The sequence below is a fragment of the Oratosquilla oratoria genome, chromosome 28, assembly GCF_046742065.1.
Source record: "Oratosquilla oratoria isolate Oo_2021 chromosome 28, ASM4674206v1, whole genome shotgun sequence".
NCBI lineage: Eukaryota > Metazoa > Arthropoda > Malacostraca > Stomatopoda > Squillidae > Oratosquilla > Oratosquilla oratoria.
In genome coordinates, this window is record NC_134804.1 from 54,725,544 (window position 1) to 54,744,914 (window position 19,371).

The 19,371-nt window shown below is 39.5% G+C and overlaps 1 protein-coding gene across 8 annotated transcripts; it reads right to left on the bottom strand.

The window, feature by feature from the left end:
* Nucleotides 1-2,134: 2,134 nt before the first annotated feature.
* Nucleotides 2,135-19,085, bottom strand: LOC143040424 (torsin-1A-interacting protein 2-like). Of its 8 annotated transcripts, none has more exons than XM_076211504.1 (6): nt 18,935-19,063; nt 18,465-18,563; nt 11,370-11,550; nt 7,770-8,481; nt 4,779-4,972; nt 2,135-2,409 (listed from the first exon to the last, which is right to left on the bottom strand). In XM_076211504.1, the coding sequence occupies exons 3-6, from the start codon at nt 11,547-11,549 to the stop codon at nt 2,200-2,202; spliced, it is 1,296 nt and encodes a 431-aa protein (XP_076067619.1). In that variant the 5' UTR covers nt 11,550; nt 18,465-18,563; nt 18,935-19,063; the 3' UTR covers nt 2,135-2,199. The 8 variants fall into 8 exon arrangements, with proteins under 8 accessions (XP_076067619.1, XP_076067624.1, XP_076067626.1 ...); XM_076211509.1 differs by having other exon boundaries at nt 18,531-18,563; nt 18,935-19,032; XM_076211511.1 differs by lacking the exon at nt 18,935-19,063 and adding an exon at nt 18,813-18,933 and having other exon boundaries at nt 18,531-18,563.
* Nucleotides 19,086-19,371: the final 286 nt, after the last annotated feature.

Here is a 19,371-nt window from a genome sequence, read left to right on the forward strand (position 1 = left end):
GTGACAGATTTTGAGAAGGTGTGTGAAAGAAGGAAGCTGAAGATCAATGTGGGTAAAAGTAAGGTGATGAGATGTACAAGGGGAGAGAGTGACAGCAGGCTGGAGGTGAGCATTAAGGGTGAAAGACTGGAGGAAGTGGATAGTTTTAGATACTTGGGTGCGAATGTGGCAGGAAAGGGAGGAGTGGGGGTGGAGGTAGAATGTAGATTGAGAGAAGCAAGTAAATACCTTGGTGGATTGAAAAGTGTAATGAGAAATAGATATCTGGGAATGAATGCTAAGAGGAGGTTATATGAAGGAGTGATTGTGCCAACAGCATTGTATGGGGCAGAAACATGGAACATGAGAGAGGAAGAGAGAAGGAGTTTGAATGTGTTTGAGATGAAATGCCTGAGAAGTATGATAGGGGTTACTAGGCTAGATAGAGTGAGAAATGAGGAGGTGAGGAGAACAGGGGTGGAAAGGAAACTGGGAGATAGGGTTGATGAAAGGGTATTAGGATGGTTTGGACACATGGAAAGAATGAGTGAAGAAAGATTAGTAAAAGAAGTGTGGAAGGTAGAGGTGGAAGGAGTGAATATGAGGGGCCATCCTAGGATGAGATGGATGGATGGGGTGAAAGGGGCATTACAAGAGAGGAATGTCTGTGGAGGAAGGATGGGAGAGGACAGAAGATAGGGGTGAATGGAGAGGGGTTGTGTATAGATGATGCTGTGATGCATTAGGGGGAGTGGGTGGGGGATAGGGGGTGAGGAAGTATGTATGAGAAAAAAAAAAAAATTGACGGAGCCTGAAGGATTTCTCCCCGTCTTCTCCTTTTCTGCATGAGGGGACGGAGAGGGGGGTCGCCGAATTTATGAAGCGGCCTTGCTGTGGATGTGCTGTGTCTTGCGACACTGCTTCTGACCCAGGGCAGTGGACAAGATGCAGGGATAACCCGTCATCCAGGAGGTGCCAAGATAAGAGGGAGGGAGGAGGGTGGAGGGGAGTGGAATATATAGGAAATGGAATGGGTGGGAGTGATTTCTATGCCTTTTTCTTTTTTACTACCCCCCATGTAGGGGGAAAAGCCTTTGGTATATGTATGTATGTATAAATCGCCATATCAGCTTAAATTTTTGGGACGTTGTTACCAACACTTGAAACTATTATTAAGTTTAAATTTTTGTCATAATTTTTCATTTTTTACCTCTATAAAGTGGAGCCATCCTTAATGAGACTTCATTGTGGCCACTACATACAGAACTAAGGACATGCCAACACAGGTTAGGCAACACAAATGACAACACGTTCCTATTCTAACATGCTACCTCACATGCAAATGCACACATCTACATAATTTTAACCAAATTCCATTTCTTCATAGTATACAATGAAAATAATTTCAATATTCATGTTTTATTAAAAAATGAATTATATTTAATTTAGTTTCAAGATTCGAGTATTGCACAAATATATATATATATCAAGCACATCATAAAGTCTTGCATATGAACACAATGAAAAATGTTACATAATATAAAAAATTTCACTAAATTACTGAATATAACAGCCTTTGGACTTCATGTTATACATCTCCAACTGTGAATTGTGCAAAACAACTTTACTGGTGTTGGGGCCACAAGTCTTCTAAAGAGTGAACTTGGCAAACAGACGAATTGATTGCTTGCAAGAACCCCAAACTGAATAGGATCTTAATTTATCTTCAAACCACCTATCTGAAGACAACCCTGTGAATATATTGATAATCTAGCATTATGCATAATAAAATTTCTAATGTACAATATCATGATGACAGGATTAGATTAGAAACAGTTGCTCTTCCTTGAAATAACAGTGGTTACCACAACTAACATGACTCCTCTCCCATTCTCAGCAGTGACTGTTACCTGCCCCAACAGTCCAAGCACAAAGGGCAAAGATGATGGCTTTGGCCACAGTTTATGTATATCCTGGTGACTCCTCATCTTCACCTAAAATAACAGGGAGGCAGTGTCCATATCTCTTTGAACACTGCATCGTTCACAGATTTCATTCAGTATGACAGTGATGAGCTTTTTTTTTAGCTCATGGCTCACCATGTATTAAAACCCTGGCAGTAAATCATGATCTGTCTGGGAAGTCAAAACAAATCTATAATGCACATAAGTATGGTGAATAGGTTTATTTGTGCTAAGACCATACCCATTTTATTTAAAGCTACAAAGGACACACATAGTCTAATCTCTCCTTCTCAACTGGCTGGACTACTACTGGTGCATTCCCAATTCTTGATAAAAGTGCAGCAATGTCTTTAGTCTCTAGTTCTGTGGCCCAAACGTGGTTCAAAACTGTGCTCACAGTTGAGTCTAAGGAGGCTTCAATTTCTTCATATGATTTGTCCACCTCCAGGGTTAATAGGATGACAACCTAGAAAACATATACATTATATGCAATATAACAATGCATACACATTCCACAGACATATATACAATTGATCATGTAGAAATTTAATTTATTCAGTTTGCAGAAGACATATAGCCAAGAAATTAATAATACAGACAAGGCAGATACATTTTTCAGAAAACAAATTCATATTGTTGTTGTTGTTATTATTGTTGGTGGTAGGGGGGGAAGAGTTGGATAAGTGGTTAATTAAAAAACAGCTAAAATGAACATCTTCACCCCACCCACCTACCTTATTCACAACCTTCCCTTCGTGTTTATTTCATTCATTTAGACTTTCCATGCCCTGTTTGTTGCTCTTTCTTAGTTCATTCTTTCCATATGCTCAAACCATCCCAGTATTCTTTGATCAGCCCTATCTGCCTGCTCTCTGTCTCACCTTCACATTTCTCAGTTTATCCATACTTGTAACTCCACCAAACTTCTTAAACACTTCACGTCAAATACGTTTAGTCTTTTCCTTTCTGCTTACTTTATTTCCAAATCTCTGCTCCTTATAATGTTGTAGATACAATCACCCTTTCATACACATATTTTTGTGTTCATTCCCTGATACATACATATACCAAGGCTTTTCCCCCCTTACAAGGGAGGTAGCCAAAAGGGGGAAAAAACCTTGGTATATGTAGGGAATGAACACAAAAAAATCTGTATGAAAGGGTGATTGTATCTACAACACTACGTGGGTATAATCATTCCCTGATACCTATTTCAAATGACACTTTTCATTTCCCCTAGACATTTACTTTTTTCCCTTACTTTATAATTCACCTCCACCCACATTCTCCCTGCTAAACGAGACCCTAAATGTTTTGGTTTTTCCTTTCTGCCTACTTTTAAATTCCAAATATCTGCTCCATATAGTGTTGTGGCCACAATCACCCCTTCAGAAACTTCTTTTTGTGTCCATCCCTGACACCTATTTCCAACAACACTTTTCATTTCCCCCAAGACATCAACTCCCTTTCCTAAATAATTTACTTCCAACCCCATTATTTCATTCTCTGCTTCCTACATGACCCTACACAATCAGAACTCTCCACTTCCTCCACTCTCATCTATTAAAAATGTCTCCAACTTCCTGCCAACCTCACCCCTTGTACACCTAATCACCATACATTTGACAACATTTACTATCAGCTTTCTCCTTTCGCATACTAATTCTGCTACCAACTGGTTCAGTCTTTCCTTTGACTCAGCTACAAGTGCAGTGTCATCCACCAACAAATGGCTCACCTACTACTGTCTTTCTTTCCACCACACTTCCAAACTCAAAATCACCCCTTCCCTTCAACCAAGTTTCCCTTAATGCTAACACATACATCTTTATTCTCACAAACTGCCAATCTCTTCCCTTTGGCTCACATCTGTACCACAACCAAACATATTTAATGACCCAAATCTTAGGCTACTAGATGGAGTTCTCCTTCCAGGCCTTCTTATGCCTTGATTTCTCATATGATGAACATGGAGCAGTATCCCTGGTCCCATCACTCTGTCTAACTTTGTCATCTTTTAAAACATGCATAGGAAACGCAATGGATGAATTCTCTTCCTACCTACTACACAGTATACATGCACTCCTATTACACACCAGTGCATGTCTTTCCCTTAGCTCAGTGTTTCTTAACCTAGTGTGCTGAAATAAAATTTAGGGGGTGCTGGAAAGTGCTGAACACATAACACTACTTCACTTTCTTTTATCCTTTTAGTAATCAGATGTTAACCAGAGTTAGGGGGTGCTAGACTGCCAAACCTGACTACTACAGGGGTGCCCCTGGGGTCAGAATAGGTTAAGAAATGCTGCCTTAGTTATTCCCATTATAGATTCCACCTTTAGAGGAGTACTTTCTAAAACAAAATCATTATGTTCATACAAGATGTTCTAGAAGAAATAGCCATACAATGAAAAGCATAACAAAGAAAAGCCCTCCCTCCCTGGCCTGCTTGAGGTATGTGGCCACAGCCACTAGACTGCCTCATAAACCACTTGTGAGAAGACATATTCTATTGCCTGAAATGTGGGAATGTTTTGCAGCATAAGAAATAATGTCTTTTGTGTGGTGACTGCCTTTGTTTTAAACATGACATAGCATAAATATGCAACAGCCAAGTGAAAGCCCACTGGCTGAGCTGGTTAAAACATTGCTATTTATGGCAGAGCTCAAGGTAACAGAAATTTGAACTCTGCTGCCAGTGAGTTAGACCAAGGGCATGATTCATTAAATTCCACGCTACAAAGTCCTCTGTAAGGGGCACCATCCTAGCCTGATACGGGGAGTTCATGACATTAAACAGAATCAATCATCAATCAAGTATAATGCAATATGTACCTGCTTGAAAGGAGCATTTTCATGATCACAGTAGGCATGAAGCATCATGGCAGCATTCCCAGGTATTAACTCCAAGTTGTAAATAGTTGCAACATGGGAGCGATCAAGCTCCTTTAATGCCATATCCATCTCATACTTCAGCCAAGTGGAGTTCTTGAGGTGGGTTCGAACATCAAAGGAAACTGCTTTTAAGTCTGAAAAAGAGAAAGATTTATAGAGAAGTCAATAACAAGTTCAAATCTAAATATGATAATCAGAAATCAAAGACATAGGAGACAGGACTCAATGAGAGTTGCTCCTTTCCTACAATTAGATAAATACACACACATACACACACACACGACATATAGACTACTACAGATAATTAAAGTGGCATTCCACTATATGGATGAAGAGATGATGAAAAAATTCAAAACCCTGATACGTCCAAGACTGGAAAATGTGTCATTAGTATGGTCCCTGGATGACAGGTCATCCTTGCATCTCACCCACTGCCCTGGGTCAGAACCATTGTAGCAAGATACAGCACATCCACAGCAAGGCCACTACATTTAATTGATGACCCCCCTCTCCGTGGGTGGGAATGGATTTTGTGCCTTTGTTTTTTGGCTACCTCCCTTGTAAGAGGGAAAAAGCCATTGGTATATGTATGTACGTAATATGGTCCCCACACAGAGTGAAGGATATAAGCAAGATTGAGAAAATACATAGGGCAGCAACCAAACTGGTCCCCAGCCTGGCAGATAAACCATATGAGGTGAGACTAGAAGTAATGGGTTTACCAACTTTGAAAGATTGAAGAGAAAGATATGACTATGATTACAGTGTTCAGGTCACTAAAGGGGATAGATTGCAAAGATAGAAGAGATCTGATTAAAGATGGGAGTCCTTTAAGAGGTCATGGAAGTAAATTAAGAAAGACCACATGTGTAAAGCATGTGAAGAAATACAATTTTCCATATAGATGCATAAATATGTGGAATAGGTTTGAAGGTGATATAGCCCAAGCTCAAACAATACACGAGTTTAAATCTAAATATGATAATTGGAAATCAAAGATATAGATTAAGTTGAAACCCTACATGAATCTGAGTCTATGTTAGAAAATTAGAGAATAGGAGATGGGACCCAATGAGCATTGCTCCTCTCCTATATACTACAATTAGGTAAATTAGATAAATACACACACACAAAATGAACCCGTTATTTGGTGTTTAGTAGACACTAAACTCCTAAAAATTATTGATCTACAATTGTGGAATAATTGATGCACCTGGAGAATAGACAGTGGAGATAAAATGAGTGAAGGGGTAATGTTTGTTGTGAGAAGTGAAATAAAGGTGGAAGAAGCAAATCTGAGTGAAGGGAGGGCGGAAGCAATCCACCTAAAAATTAGAACTAAAGGGAAGAATAGAAATGACTTTATTGTGGCATATGTCCCTCTAAAGACAAAAGCTTGGAATGAAGTTGAATATCAAGAAATGTTATTGGACACAACTCTTCTCCTAAAGAAAATCATTGACTAAATTAGTCCTAATTGAAGATTTTAATTGCAGTGAAGTCAACTGGGAGGAATGCAAGAGAGTGGCAAAGCAGATTCCTGGGGGAAATACCCTGTTAAATATAGCAATGGAGAACACAATGACCCAATGGGTAAAGGAAGCAACCCAGGTAAGAGATGACCTTCCCACAAAATTAGACATGTTATTAACCAAAGCACATGTTTGTGCCCTCCCAGGTTGTAAATATCAAGAAAGATGTCCCTCCTTATTCCTAGGGTATTCATGAATTCCTCCCAGTTTGTTTCTTCAAAGAAGTTTTTCAATCCTAAGTATTCTACTTTCCCAAAATTGAGTCTTCCTTGCCTGTGTGATTCATTCCTTGGCTCTATTTCCTCATCCTCATGCTGAAATTCAATTGTTAAATGATCAAGGAGCTGATGATGTCTGGCTCTTTGGTTAATAAATACATACACACATACATATACCAACGGCTTTTTCTCCTTTACTAGCTACCTCCCTCTTAAGGGGGAAAAAGCTGCTGAGGAAATAGTAAAAATTGAATAAGAAAACTTCTTTGCAAGATGTTAGGATGTATGGCTTTCCAAATAAAAGCACAGACCTGCTGAACAAGTTGAATGAAAATATATTCTAAGCCACCACCAATGAATTTCAATCTTTGATGAATGGAGACAGAGATGGGACCCTATGAGCATGGCTCTAACCCGTTACACTACAATTAGTTTAATACAATTAGGTAAATACTCTCTCAATCAACCTCTTCTGTGTTCATCCCCAGATACCTGTTTCTCATAAGACTTTTCATTCATTCCAGACTTGTTTTCTTTACTCAATTGTTTTCTACCTCCACTCTTCCATTCACTGTAAGACATGACGCAAAATATGCTCTCCATTTCCTCCAACCTCTAACCCTTTAAATTCACATCCAACTTGCCAACCTCATCACTCCTTGAACATCTCATTTACTTTCAGTTTTCTCCTTGCACACCCTCCCAAACTCTACCATCAACTGCTTCAGTCTATCCTCACTCACTACAAGAATGGTGTCCTCTGCACATAAGTGGCTCACCTCCCATTTCCCTCCCTTCAGTACTCCAGTACAGAAAAAAGTGGGATCAGTAAAAGCACATCTAAAAATTTATCAATCATACATACATACACATACCAAGGGCTTTTTCTACCTTACAAGAGTCAAAGGCATAAATCCACTCCCACCCATTTCATCCCCACATACTCCACTCCCATCCACCACCCCTCCCTCCCTCTTTTCTTGACTCCCGAATGACAGGTCATCCCTGCATCTCCCCATTACCCTGGGTTAAAAGCAATGCAGCAAGACACAGCACATCCATGACAAGGCCACTTCAAAAACTCATCAATCATAAAAAATAATAAAACAAGCTCTGTTGTTCCTAAATAGTCCACTTTGCCTGGTAAGTATTTTGTAAACAACTTGAAGAATTCTTCCTACCTTCAAATGCAGTTTTGACAGCATAGCTGACTTTCTGAATCAAACATGTTGCTGTCTTTTCGGCTCCCTTGGGCACAATAAAAAGAATCACAGTTGGGTACTCTGGGTTAGGTGCAAGTATTGCCCTTATCTCCCCCATCATCTGTGTCCAGAAATGCTTTGTCTGGGGAAAATGGTGATGAAGTGTCTTAAGATCATTTTTCAGGTCTTTGGCAATTTCTTCAAGTGTTTTAGAAACCGCCTCTTTGGGTGCGACTGACCGTTTGGAACTAAATAATATGTGTGCAGCAAAGACTGCCACACAACAAATGATCACAAAAATGAAGATGGCAATTAATGGGTTTGGCCCAAACTTTGCATTTTGGTACCCTTTTTTTTCCACGTCAGGCTGAGGTTGCCTTGGTGGAGTTTTTGGCGGAGTTTTTGGCAAGGTTTGGTTTCGGCTTCTTAGACTTTCTCCAACGACACGACCCTTCCCTACTTTAGTATAACATTGTGTGTGACTAGGAGTAAAGGAATTGTCAAGTAATGGGCTTTTCTGGGTTCCTCCCGGACTGCTGCTGTCTAAGAACAGACTGGGAGACACCTCATTCAAATCAGGATAAAGATGGCTGGTATGCTTTGGTGAGCAACGGTCTACCTCATCTTCTCCAATCTCTTCATCAGAATCTTCACAATCATTTCTAACCTTGAATTCTGGACTTCTTTCACCCTGAAATTTAAGAGAAATATATCAGTACTAATGTTCATTGACATTTTACAAACATAAAACGAAGCATTGAAATAACGTATCTGCACTCAAAGACTATGGATTGGCTCATTAGTGGTGGACACAAAAGCCCTCATGCTCACCTACCCTAAACATCACATCACACAGATCAAGTATCAAATAGAAATGGCCTTAGCAGTAGTCTTATCAAACATCTCCAATGGCCTATGAGAGACAAGACCCCAAAGGCATTATTCCTCTCCTCTATACTACAATGTTGTATTGGCTGTTCAATTCATACATGGATGAGATGGTGCACGAGGTAAATGCAAGGATAATAGGCCAGGGATTGGAGATGGTTAAAGGAAATGGAAAAAACAGGAGATAAGCCAGTTGTTGTTTGCTGATGACACCATGCTTGTAGAAGGATCAGAGGAGGGATTAAGGAAATTAGTGATGGAATTTGGGAAGGTGTGCAAAAGAAGGAAGTTGAAGATAAATGTGAGTAAAAGTAAGGTGATCAGATGTACAAGGGGAGAGAATGGCAGCAAATTGGAGATATGAAAGGAGAAAGACTGGAGAAAGTGGATAGCTATAGATACTTGGGTGCAAATATGTGTAATGAGAAAAACTTTTGGGAATGGATGCTAAGAGGAGATTGAATGAAGAAGTGATTGTGCCAACTGTACTGTATGGGGCAGAAATACGGAACATAAGAGTTTAAATGTGCTTGAGATGAAATGCCTGAGAAGTATGGTAGGGGTTAGGCTGAATAAAGTAAGAAACAAGGAGGTTAGGAGGAGAATGCGGGTGGAAAGGGAGTTGGGAGATAGGGTTGATGAAAAAGTATTGGGATGGTTTGGACACATGGAAAGAATGAGTGAAGAAAGATTAGTGAAAGAGGTGTGGAGGGAGTGAACATGAGGGGGCGACCAAGGAGGACATGGATGGATGGGGTAAAAGGGGCACTGGGAAAGAGGCTAAGTTAAATGTTTGATAAATTAACAAACAAAAGAACTGTCAGCCATCTTTTAAGTTAATAAACAAGCACAGGCTAACACTGAAATTCAATAACTCCATGACCTTGGATGTTTTTTTTACATAACAATATACAGTAAACTGACATGGTAATAACTACATCATGACAGTAACAAGTAAACTTTATATTAAAGATAAGTTAAGAGTTTGACAAACTTGAAAACAAAAGAACAGCTGGCCGTCTCTTAATAATTTTGTACTGACTTCAAATACATACATATATATATATATACCAAAGGTTTTTTCCCCCTTACAGGGGAGGTAGCCAAAAAACAAAGGAATAAAATCCACTCCCACCCATTCCATCCCCACGTACTCCACTCCCACCCATTCCATCCCCACGTACTCCACTCCCATTCACACCCCTCCCATCCCAGCTTCTCCTGAATGACAGGCCATCCCTGTATCCCACTCACTGCCCTGGGTCAGAAGCAGTGTCACAAGACACAGCACATCCACAGCAAGGTCACTTCACTAAATTGGCGACCCCCCACTCTCCATCCCCTTATGCAGAAAAAGAGAAGACAGGGAGAAATCCCTCTGGTCTGCATCAAATTATTTTTTCACACATACCCACTCACCCCCCATCCCCCACCCACTCCCCATCATGCATCACAGCATCATCCACACACAACCACTACCCACACACCCCCTCCCTCTGCTCCCTCACATCCCCCCTCAACAGACACCCCTCTTTCCCAACGCCCCTTCCACCCCATCCAAATGATGTTGCAAATATCCAAATGGCCCCAGTTTGGAAAAAAAAAGTTCCCTACTCTTGTTATAAACACTGATGCTAGCACTGAGCCTTGTGAAGCTTGGCTAATCACTGTTCTCCATCAGGACATCTTTTACTATTATCCTAATGTAATTAAAAAAAAAAAAAAAAAAAAATCTCATCTATGAAAAATTTACTACTTAGTATCCCAGTATGGTCCATTTTCCACATTCCACGACAGTGAGGAAAATAGAAGCGGGAGGGGGGAAGGCAGGATACATCAGTAAAAAGCAAATGGAATAGCACAGTATATAACCTATTTCCATTTGGATTTCTATTTATTTACTCATCTATTTATATATTATTTATATTCTAAATATACTGTACATACATACTTATACCAAGGGATTTCCCCTCCCTTACAAGGGAAGTAGCCAAAGTCAAAAGGCATAATTCCACTCCCACCCATTTCATTCTCATCCACTCTATTCCCAGTAATCACCCTCCCTTCCCTCCCTCTTTTCTTGGCTCCTGCTGGATGACAGGTAATCCCTGCATCACGCCCATTACCCTGGGTCAGAAGCAATGCAGCAAGACACAGCACATCCACAGCAAGGCTGCTTCATTTAATCAGTGACCCACCTTTCTCCATTCCCTTGTGCAGAAAGAGTAGATGGGGAGAAACCCCTTCAGGCTGCATCAGAATATCATTCACACATAACACTCCCTAACCCCCCATCCCCCGTCCACTCCCTTCCATGCATCACAGCATCATCTATACGCAACCATTCTCCACTCACCCATATCTTCAGTCTTCTTCCTTCCTTCCTTGACACACATCATGCTCTTTCTCAATGTCCCTTTTACCCCATCCATCCATTTCATTCTTGGTTGCCCCTTCCTGTTCACTCTGCCCACCTCTGCCTTTCACACTTCTTTTACTAATCTTTCTTCACTCATTTTTTCCATGTGTCCAAACCATCCCAATACTCTTTCATCCACCCTATCTCCTCCTCATTTCTCATTCTATCCAACCTAGTAATAGTAACCTCTACCATACTTCTCAGACATTTTATCAACACATTTACTACATTCTAAAAAAAGGGGGGGGTTGAGAACCCATGTCAAAACTTACCCGTAATGTTTCCCTTCCCCTTATCGGTGATGGGCTATGATGCAGGTTGCTCCCATGATCACCCTTGGGGAAGATCTTAGCTGACTGTGGTGAAACCTTCTGCCTCGTTCTTGGGGATCTTTCATCATGTCCAGGTGGTGATTCAGTGACTGACCGCAATCCTGGTCTTGCAGTTGCCATGCTGAAGGAGAAAAAGTATATTTACATAAGAACATAAGAAATAACATAAGAAATAAAGGAGACTGCAAAAGACCATAAGGCCTACACTAGGCAGCTCCGTATCCATCACCACCTGTCGTCCCCATCCATAAAGTTGTCTAATCGTTTTTTAAAACAACTGATAGTTTCAGCGCTTACTACGTGGTTACTAAGTTTATTCCATTCATCGACCACCCTATTTGTAAACCAATTCTTGCCTATTTCCTTCTTAAATCTAAATTTGTCCAGTTTATACCCATTACTGCGAGTCCTGCCCTGTTGTTTTATTATGATGACCTTGTTTGCATCACCCTTGTTATAGCCTTTGATCCACTTGAACACTTCTATTAGATCACCCCGCACTCTGCGTCTTTCCAGAGAGTGTAAGTTTAGGTGCCTAAGCCTCTCTTCGTAAGGCAAATTTCCGAGTCCTTGTATCATTTTGGTCATTCTTCTCTGTACTGATTCTAGTGAATTTATGTCCATTTTGTAGGACGGAGACCAAAACTGTACCGCATAGTCAAGGATGGGTCTAACTATCGCTAGATAGAGTTTAATAATTACCTCTGCACTTCTATTTGTTACCGTCCTAGCAATGAAGCCTAATGCCCTGTTTGCTTTATTTCTGGCGCTAATGCACTGCTTCCTGGTTTTAAGGTCCGGACTCACCAGAACTCCCAAGTCCCTCTCGCACTCAGATTTTTCTAAAAACGTGTCATCTAAGTTGTATCTATTTTCGGGGTTGTGTAGCCCTACGTTTAACACGCTACACTTAGAGATATTGAAGTTCATTTGCCATTTCACCGACCATGTTAACAGTTTATTAAGATCATCCTGCAGAATCTGGGCGTCTTCTCCTGACCTAATTAGGCGTCCTATTTTAGTGTCGTCCGCAAACTTACTAACATCACTATTTAACCCATCGTCTAAGTCGTTTATATACATAATGAACAATAAGGGACCCAAAACCGAGCCCTGGGGGACCCCGCTAGTAACATTGCCCCACCTAGATTTTATTCCATTTATGGTGACCCGCTGTTTTCTGTTACTAATCCAAGCTCTAATCCATTCTAACACTTTTCCTCCTATGCCATGGGCTTTGATTTTATTTAGTAGTCTCTGGTGTGGCACTTTGTCGAACGCTTTGCTAAAGTCAAGGTAAATAACATCGTAATTTTCATTGTTGTCTGACGCCTTATATACCTTAGTGTAAAAGGATAGAAGATTAGTCACGCATGACTTACCTTTGGAGAAACCATGCTGTGAATCACGAATTAAATTATGCCCTTCAATGTGTTCTCTGAGTCTATTTACTATTATTGATTCAAGCATTTTTCCTATAACCGATGTCAAACTGATTGGCCTGTAGTTGCATATGGTCGATCTATCTCCCTTCTTAAAAACAGGAACAACGTTTGCCTGCCTCCAAGCAGTTGGAACAGAACCAGTGTCTACCGATTTATTGAATATTTCAGTTAACTGGTCGCAGATTTCAAATTTACACTCTTTAAGCATTCTTGGAAAAATTTCGTCCGGACCCGGAGATTTTGTAGCTTTAAGTCTGTCAATCTGCTTGATAACTTCTTCTTTACTAATACTGATATTAGTTAGGCTATTTTCTTCATCCCCTCTGAAAATCGGATCGCAGTCAGGTACTTTATCTAACCTCTCATTAGTAAACACCGCTAGAAAATAATTGTTAAACTCCTCACTCATTTTTTCTTCCGATTCTATCATGACATTTTCATCGTTTTTAATTGGTCCTATTCTTTCTTTATTTTTTGTTCTATAGAGGTGAAAGAAACCCTTTGGGTTGGATTTTGCTTGACTGGCAACCTTGATTTCATAATTACGTTTCGCTGAACGTGTATTCCTTTTAACCAGCTTTGCCATTTCGTTATATCTTGATCTAAGGTGTGATTCCCCGTTTTTTATTTTTACGTAAAGTCCTCTTTTAATTCCGATCTCATGTTTCAATCTGTCCGTCATCCATTTGGGAGTATTACTATTTTTTCGTATTGACTTTAGGGGGATAAATGTGTTTTGTGCATTAATAATTAGATCTGCCAGATTGCTATACATCTCATCCAAAGTACTGACCTGATTTTTGGGCCGTCGCCCCGAATCGACCTGACCCAAGGCACGCGCATCAATCTCTTTGACCCAGACCTGATCTAAGGTATGCGTATTTCTCTCTTTGACCCAGACCTGACCCAAGGTACGCGTATCCTCCTTGACCCACTTCTGATTATCAGCCCCGCAACGAGAATCAAGAATGTTTGAAACGTCCGGATTGTTTTTCGTATTCAATTTCAAATAGGTTTTTATATTGTCAAAGTTTGCTTTCCTGAAGTCTGGTACTTGAACGTTATTTGTACTTTTTATTTTTTCCCAGATAATATTAAATCTTATTTCTTGATGATCGCTAAAGCCTAGACTATCGCCCACTATTATGCTGCTAATTTGGTGCTCATTTTTTGTTAGAATTAAGTCCAGGGTATTTTGTCCCCTCGTAGGATCGGTAATCATTTGTTTTAGGAAATTATCCTGCACCACATCTAGGAATTGTTTCGCTTCATGATCTCCTATTAAAGTTTCCCAGTCAATGTTTCTATAGTTAAAATCTCCCATGATTACAACGTTTTTGTACTGGGACGCTCTGTGAATTTCATGAATTAGGGAATCAGTCTGCTCAATGCTAAGGTTAGGAGGTCTATACAAGACGCCAATAATAACTTTCTTATTCTTGCCTATAATCTCTACCCAAATAGATTCCGTACAGTCCTCTTCCTTAATCGAATTGTTGATAATACAGTTTAATGTATTTTTAACGAAAAGTGCTACACCTCCCCCATTCCTGCCGACCCTATCCTTATGAAAAAACTTATATCCTTCTATTTCGATTTCCGGAAGGAAATGTTTATCAGCCATGTTGATCCAGGATTCAGTAATGGCTATAATATCGAAATTTTCTACGCATGCTTTACCTCGCAGCAAATCAATTTTGTTAATTATGCTCCTACTATTTGTATAGTAAACTTTAAGTTTATCTTCCCTCCACCTGCTTTGGTGATTTTTTGTACAGTCCTCTAAGTTGTTTCTATTTCCTAAACTATATTCCGATACTTCCCCCCCTACTCCCACATAATCTACCCGAAAAAACCCTGTAGGATGCCTACTTCTCGCTCAAGGGATTCAGCAAGGAGCCGAAATCCTTTGGGAGACAAGTGCACTCCGTCCCTTGTGTATAGGTGATTCTTACCATAAAAGCGGTCCCAGTTGTCGACAAATGCCCATCCATTAGCCTTACAATGTTTTGCCAGCCTGCAATTCATTGCAATAGCCCTGGAATGCCACATGCCTCCAACTCTACGCCTCGGAAGGATTCCACATACTACAGGAACACCTCCCCTATTTCTGATCTTGTCTAGCGCATCTCGGTACCGCGCAAATAATTCCTCACTTCCTACCTTACCTATATCATTTCCTCCGGCACTTAAGCAAACTACTGGGTCCTTACCTTCCCCTACTAGACACTCTTCAATCCTATCTCTAACATCACCTATGCCCGCGCCGGGGAAACACACCTGCGTCCTATGCTTCCTATCTTTGTCGCAGAAAACCCTGTCTAAATACCTCACTTGACTGTCTCCTACTACCAAAATCTTACCTGTGGGCAGGGATCCAGCGTCTGCCCTTTTCTTCATCTCTTGGATTTCGTTTGTTCCTTCTTCCTGCAGATTTGCCAGCACTTGAAACGAGTTTTTGCATTTCAGTGGGGCTGGTGAGGAATTTTCTCCACTTTTCCGCATCTTATTTCTCACCGTATTCCATCCATGCTCATCGCTAATATTGCCTTCCGTATCATGGGCCTTCGAGCGGAGAACTCGATTCTCCTCCTTAAGGCACTTAACAGCATCCTCCAAGGCTTCAATTCTACTAAGTAGAGATTGTACCTCTTCGGCGCTGAACACAGTGACACGTTCACTCGCCATATCGCTAACTGAAGCAGCTACCCGGTTTGACCTGACCTGCCAATGGCGGTCCAACAAGATGGACTGTAATCTCCCTGCTGCCAACTTCAAAACCCCTTAACCTCCTCCTGAAAGTGCAGCCCTATGGAGCTGAAACTTGGTCTCTGGATAAAGCTCTGAATTTCAAAATCAGTATCAACTGTAATTCTTCCATTTTTACATGTAAGGAGAGCAGACACCTGGCAATTGTTCCCCTAGTTCCTACAAGCTAGTCACACAGAAACAGTCCTACAATGATACAAGTGAATTTAACCACTTCAGCATGCATGCAGAATCAGCTGCCATATGGATGCTGCACCATACTACTCGCATTATACAATATAAAGTCACTGCTGTATTACTCGTTCTCTTTTACTCTGAGTAATAATAATCACAGAAAATATGATCAAATAAGTTCACAGAATCCAGGGGTAACTCATGTATAACTACAAAATATATGTATACAGACGCTCCTCTACTTACGTTCATTCGTTTTACGTTTTTTCGATTTTACGTTTGAACTGACTGTAAAAAAAAAATTGTAAAACAAAAAAAAAATTTGAGTGATTTTTTTTAGTTTAGCGCGCTCTCCGTAGTTCAACCGATACTTATGCATGACGCTGCGTCCATTGTTTACATGGCACAAACGACAAACTGAACGGGCCTTGCCTCATCCTCCTCCTCCTCCACCATCTCAATTTATGTTGCTTGAATTTAATTTATTTGAAATTAATGTTATCATTTTACAATGTTGTGTATAATTAATGATTTTGGGGTGTTTTATAAGATACGGTAATAGAATTTACGGATGTATGGTACAGTAACAACTTACGTTCATTCGTTCGGAATGTAACTAAAACGTAAGTTGAGGAGCGTCTGTATAATCAAGACGCCAATGTCGGCATCCTCGTGTACCCACTCACGCCTCATGATGCTTACATAGGCATCATCGTACCAAAGTGGTTAAGAGTGGCAGAAAGGTTAGGTCAGTGCACCTCAACCTGGAGGCAATGGCCCCCAAGAGCCAAGAATTTAGTAAAAGGGACAAATCATACATTTCTATATAATGTGAGGAATCTGAATATAAAAAAAGAAACTTCCATCACTGTACAGTACTGGAAAAAGAAATAAGATAATTAAGACTGTCAACTTTGTAATAAAGCAAAGGGTTTCTCTTCAGCAGTTTTATTACTATAACCCAGTATTATTATTATTATTAACAGAGTGGGATTTGGAGGAATAATGAGAGGGAGCCACACAAATTTTGAGAATTCATGAAGGGGGGAATGGAGTGAGAAAGGTTGAGAACCACTGGGTTAGGTAGGTTTGGTGAAATGAAGTTAGGTAAGGTAAATGAGGTTAGGTAAGATGTAAGGTGAACCAAGGTTTAGAAGGTGAAGTGAGGTTAGGTATGGTGAAATGAGGTTGGTTAAGGTAAAATTAGGTTAGACATGATAAAGTTAGGTAGACTAAGGTGAGGTAAGGTAAGGTTTTGCAAAAATCTGAAAGAATCTACTCTCATGGGACATCATTTCTTATTCTCCACTTTTTGTGGCTAGTGTTCAATGCAACTATGGTATCCGTTTAGTCTGGAAGTGTTCATTTTCTGTGTGCTGATTGCAATTTACTTTGGTGACTAGTGGTTCTTAAAAACCCCCTTTCAATTTGCAAACAGCCCCCATAAGGACAAAGAAATTCTGTTGCTGTCTGCATCTCTTTTGTATCTATTTGATTTGTGAAGGAAGAACTTAAAAAGGTCATGAGAACTAAAGGGTGTGAAAAAATAAAGCTATGCATACAAATGCATAAATACTATTGGGAATAGTTTAAAAAACAATATATGAACTTAAATTTAAGAATGATAATGAAGGAAATATGGCCCAATGAATACCCTCTAATATATATATATATATATATATAAATATATATATATATATATATATATATATATATATATATATATATACACACATGAATATATATATGATAATTGGAGAGTAAGAGACAGGACCTCATGAGCATTACCCTTTTCCATGTACAGTAAGTCCTCATTATATGGTACATATGCGTTCCTGAAAACCTTACCGCAAATTGAAATTACCATATACCGAACCCATTATAACATGTAATAATAGGATATGGCAGATGTACCTTCTCCCTGCTCTTTCCTCTTCAAAACACGAGTGGATACTGTATCTGTGAATTTTTCTTACCGTAAATAGAATCGAGTGCAGTAATTACCAAATACTGTAACTGTGAATTTACTGGATAAAGAATGACCATATAAGAAGGACTCACTGTACCACAATTAGGTAAATAAAAGCCAAAATTCCAGAAACACTCAAGCATGGATATTTAACATGAAACTTACATTATCCAATGGCTCCTAACCTATTATTCCATAGAAAAAATACATATTTCAAATTAAAAAACTAAAATAGTAAAAAATTAGCTTGCATGTTTATGTTATTGAAACAGAGCCAAACAAATAACTGCCACTCAGTTGTGTCAATAATGATGGAATAATTTCAAACATTCAAACAAACAAATCATATAAGGCACTGCTCCATTACAAGCAGGTGTTCCTGATTCCTCGACTATAACTACAGTAGCATAATGGATATTTTGGTAGATTGTGTATCTGAGGTTGATTGACAAAAATAATTACACAATTCATAAAGCTTTTTGAATATGCTACCTCCTTACAATGGGTAAAGGGCCTTTGGTATTATATGAATGTGCAACCACTTCACACATGAAACAAAGATATCTGATGAAGATATTTCGAAATTTCGATTACAGTCTTGTTGGGTTAAGACATATCATGGATTAATTAACCTAATCTTAATTATTTTTTATGATATGTCTACACATACTGACTCACCTGAATGGCAATCCCTCTTTACAGGAACCAGGCAAAGGCTTCACATAATACGGGTATAGCACGTACCTGAAGGTACGTCAGTGTTGTTCAACTGATGGGCTGTTTGGTCAAGAGGTAAAGACAATTTGTAACTTACTTAATTTGATTTGAGGTATGACAGGGAGTATTAACGATTAATTAGTGTGTGCGCAGAATAAAAAGAAGAGAAGAACCAGAAAAATGGGAGGGGGAACCTTGCCAGCACACTGGTGAATTCCAGATTTAAAAGAACTGATGCAAGTGATCCCGGACACACAAGCAAGTTTCACATGAAATCGAAACTTTCAAAGTACAAAGTTCTCAACACACCTCGTGAGTAAGGCTTACTATGGAGGACCTGAACATAACGTTTTCATTACTCCATTGAACACTATATGAAGAATTTGTAGAATTATGAAGAGGGAAAAATTCTGTATTTCATCAATATTTACGTTTAACTGACGTACACCGCCTGTACTTCACAGTCTTTTCTCGGTACTAACTCGCTCGTCATCTTTGACCAAGTGCAAAACTGTACCACTAATTCTAATAGGATGTCATTTTTATACGTTTCTTTTCTTTTATTCTTTTCCCGCATGAAATGTGTTTTTTTTTCTTTTTTATTTGTTACCTTGTGCTATAGAAGTATTTTTCATGGTGAAATTTATTACAATAGAGAAATACCACAGTTTGAAAAAATATTGCAAAGACAAACTGGAAAAAAGTAAAATATATAATTAAAAATTATAAGGACGAGATAAATGTATCGTTTTAAGAACAATAGAAACTTACTACCTCAGGATTTGCCTAATAGCAAACTGCAATGTTAATTTGTCAGGTACCACGCTCTCTATCGGCAGTTGAGTAAACTACGAAGTTACGGACAATC

Excerpts from the sequence above, each read along its gene's own strand:
- LOC143040424 (XM_076211508.1), bottom strand. The coding sequence starts at position 11,549 with ATGGCAACTGCAAGACCAGGATTGCGGTCAGTCACTGAATCACCACCT. Across the intron at positions 8,482-11,369 it reads GGGGAAGGGAAACATTACGG|GGTGAAAGAAGTCCAGAATT; the intron begins GTAAGTTTTGAC and ends CTTAAATTTCAG. Across the intron at positions 4,973-7,769 it reads TGTCAAAACTGCATTTGAAG|ACTTAAAAGCAGTTTCCTTT; the intron begins GTAGGAAGAATT and ends TCTCTTTTTCAG.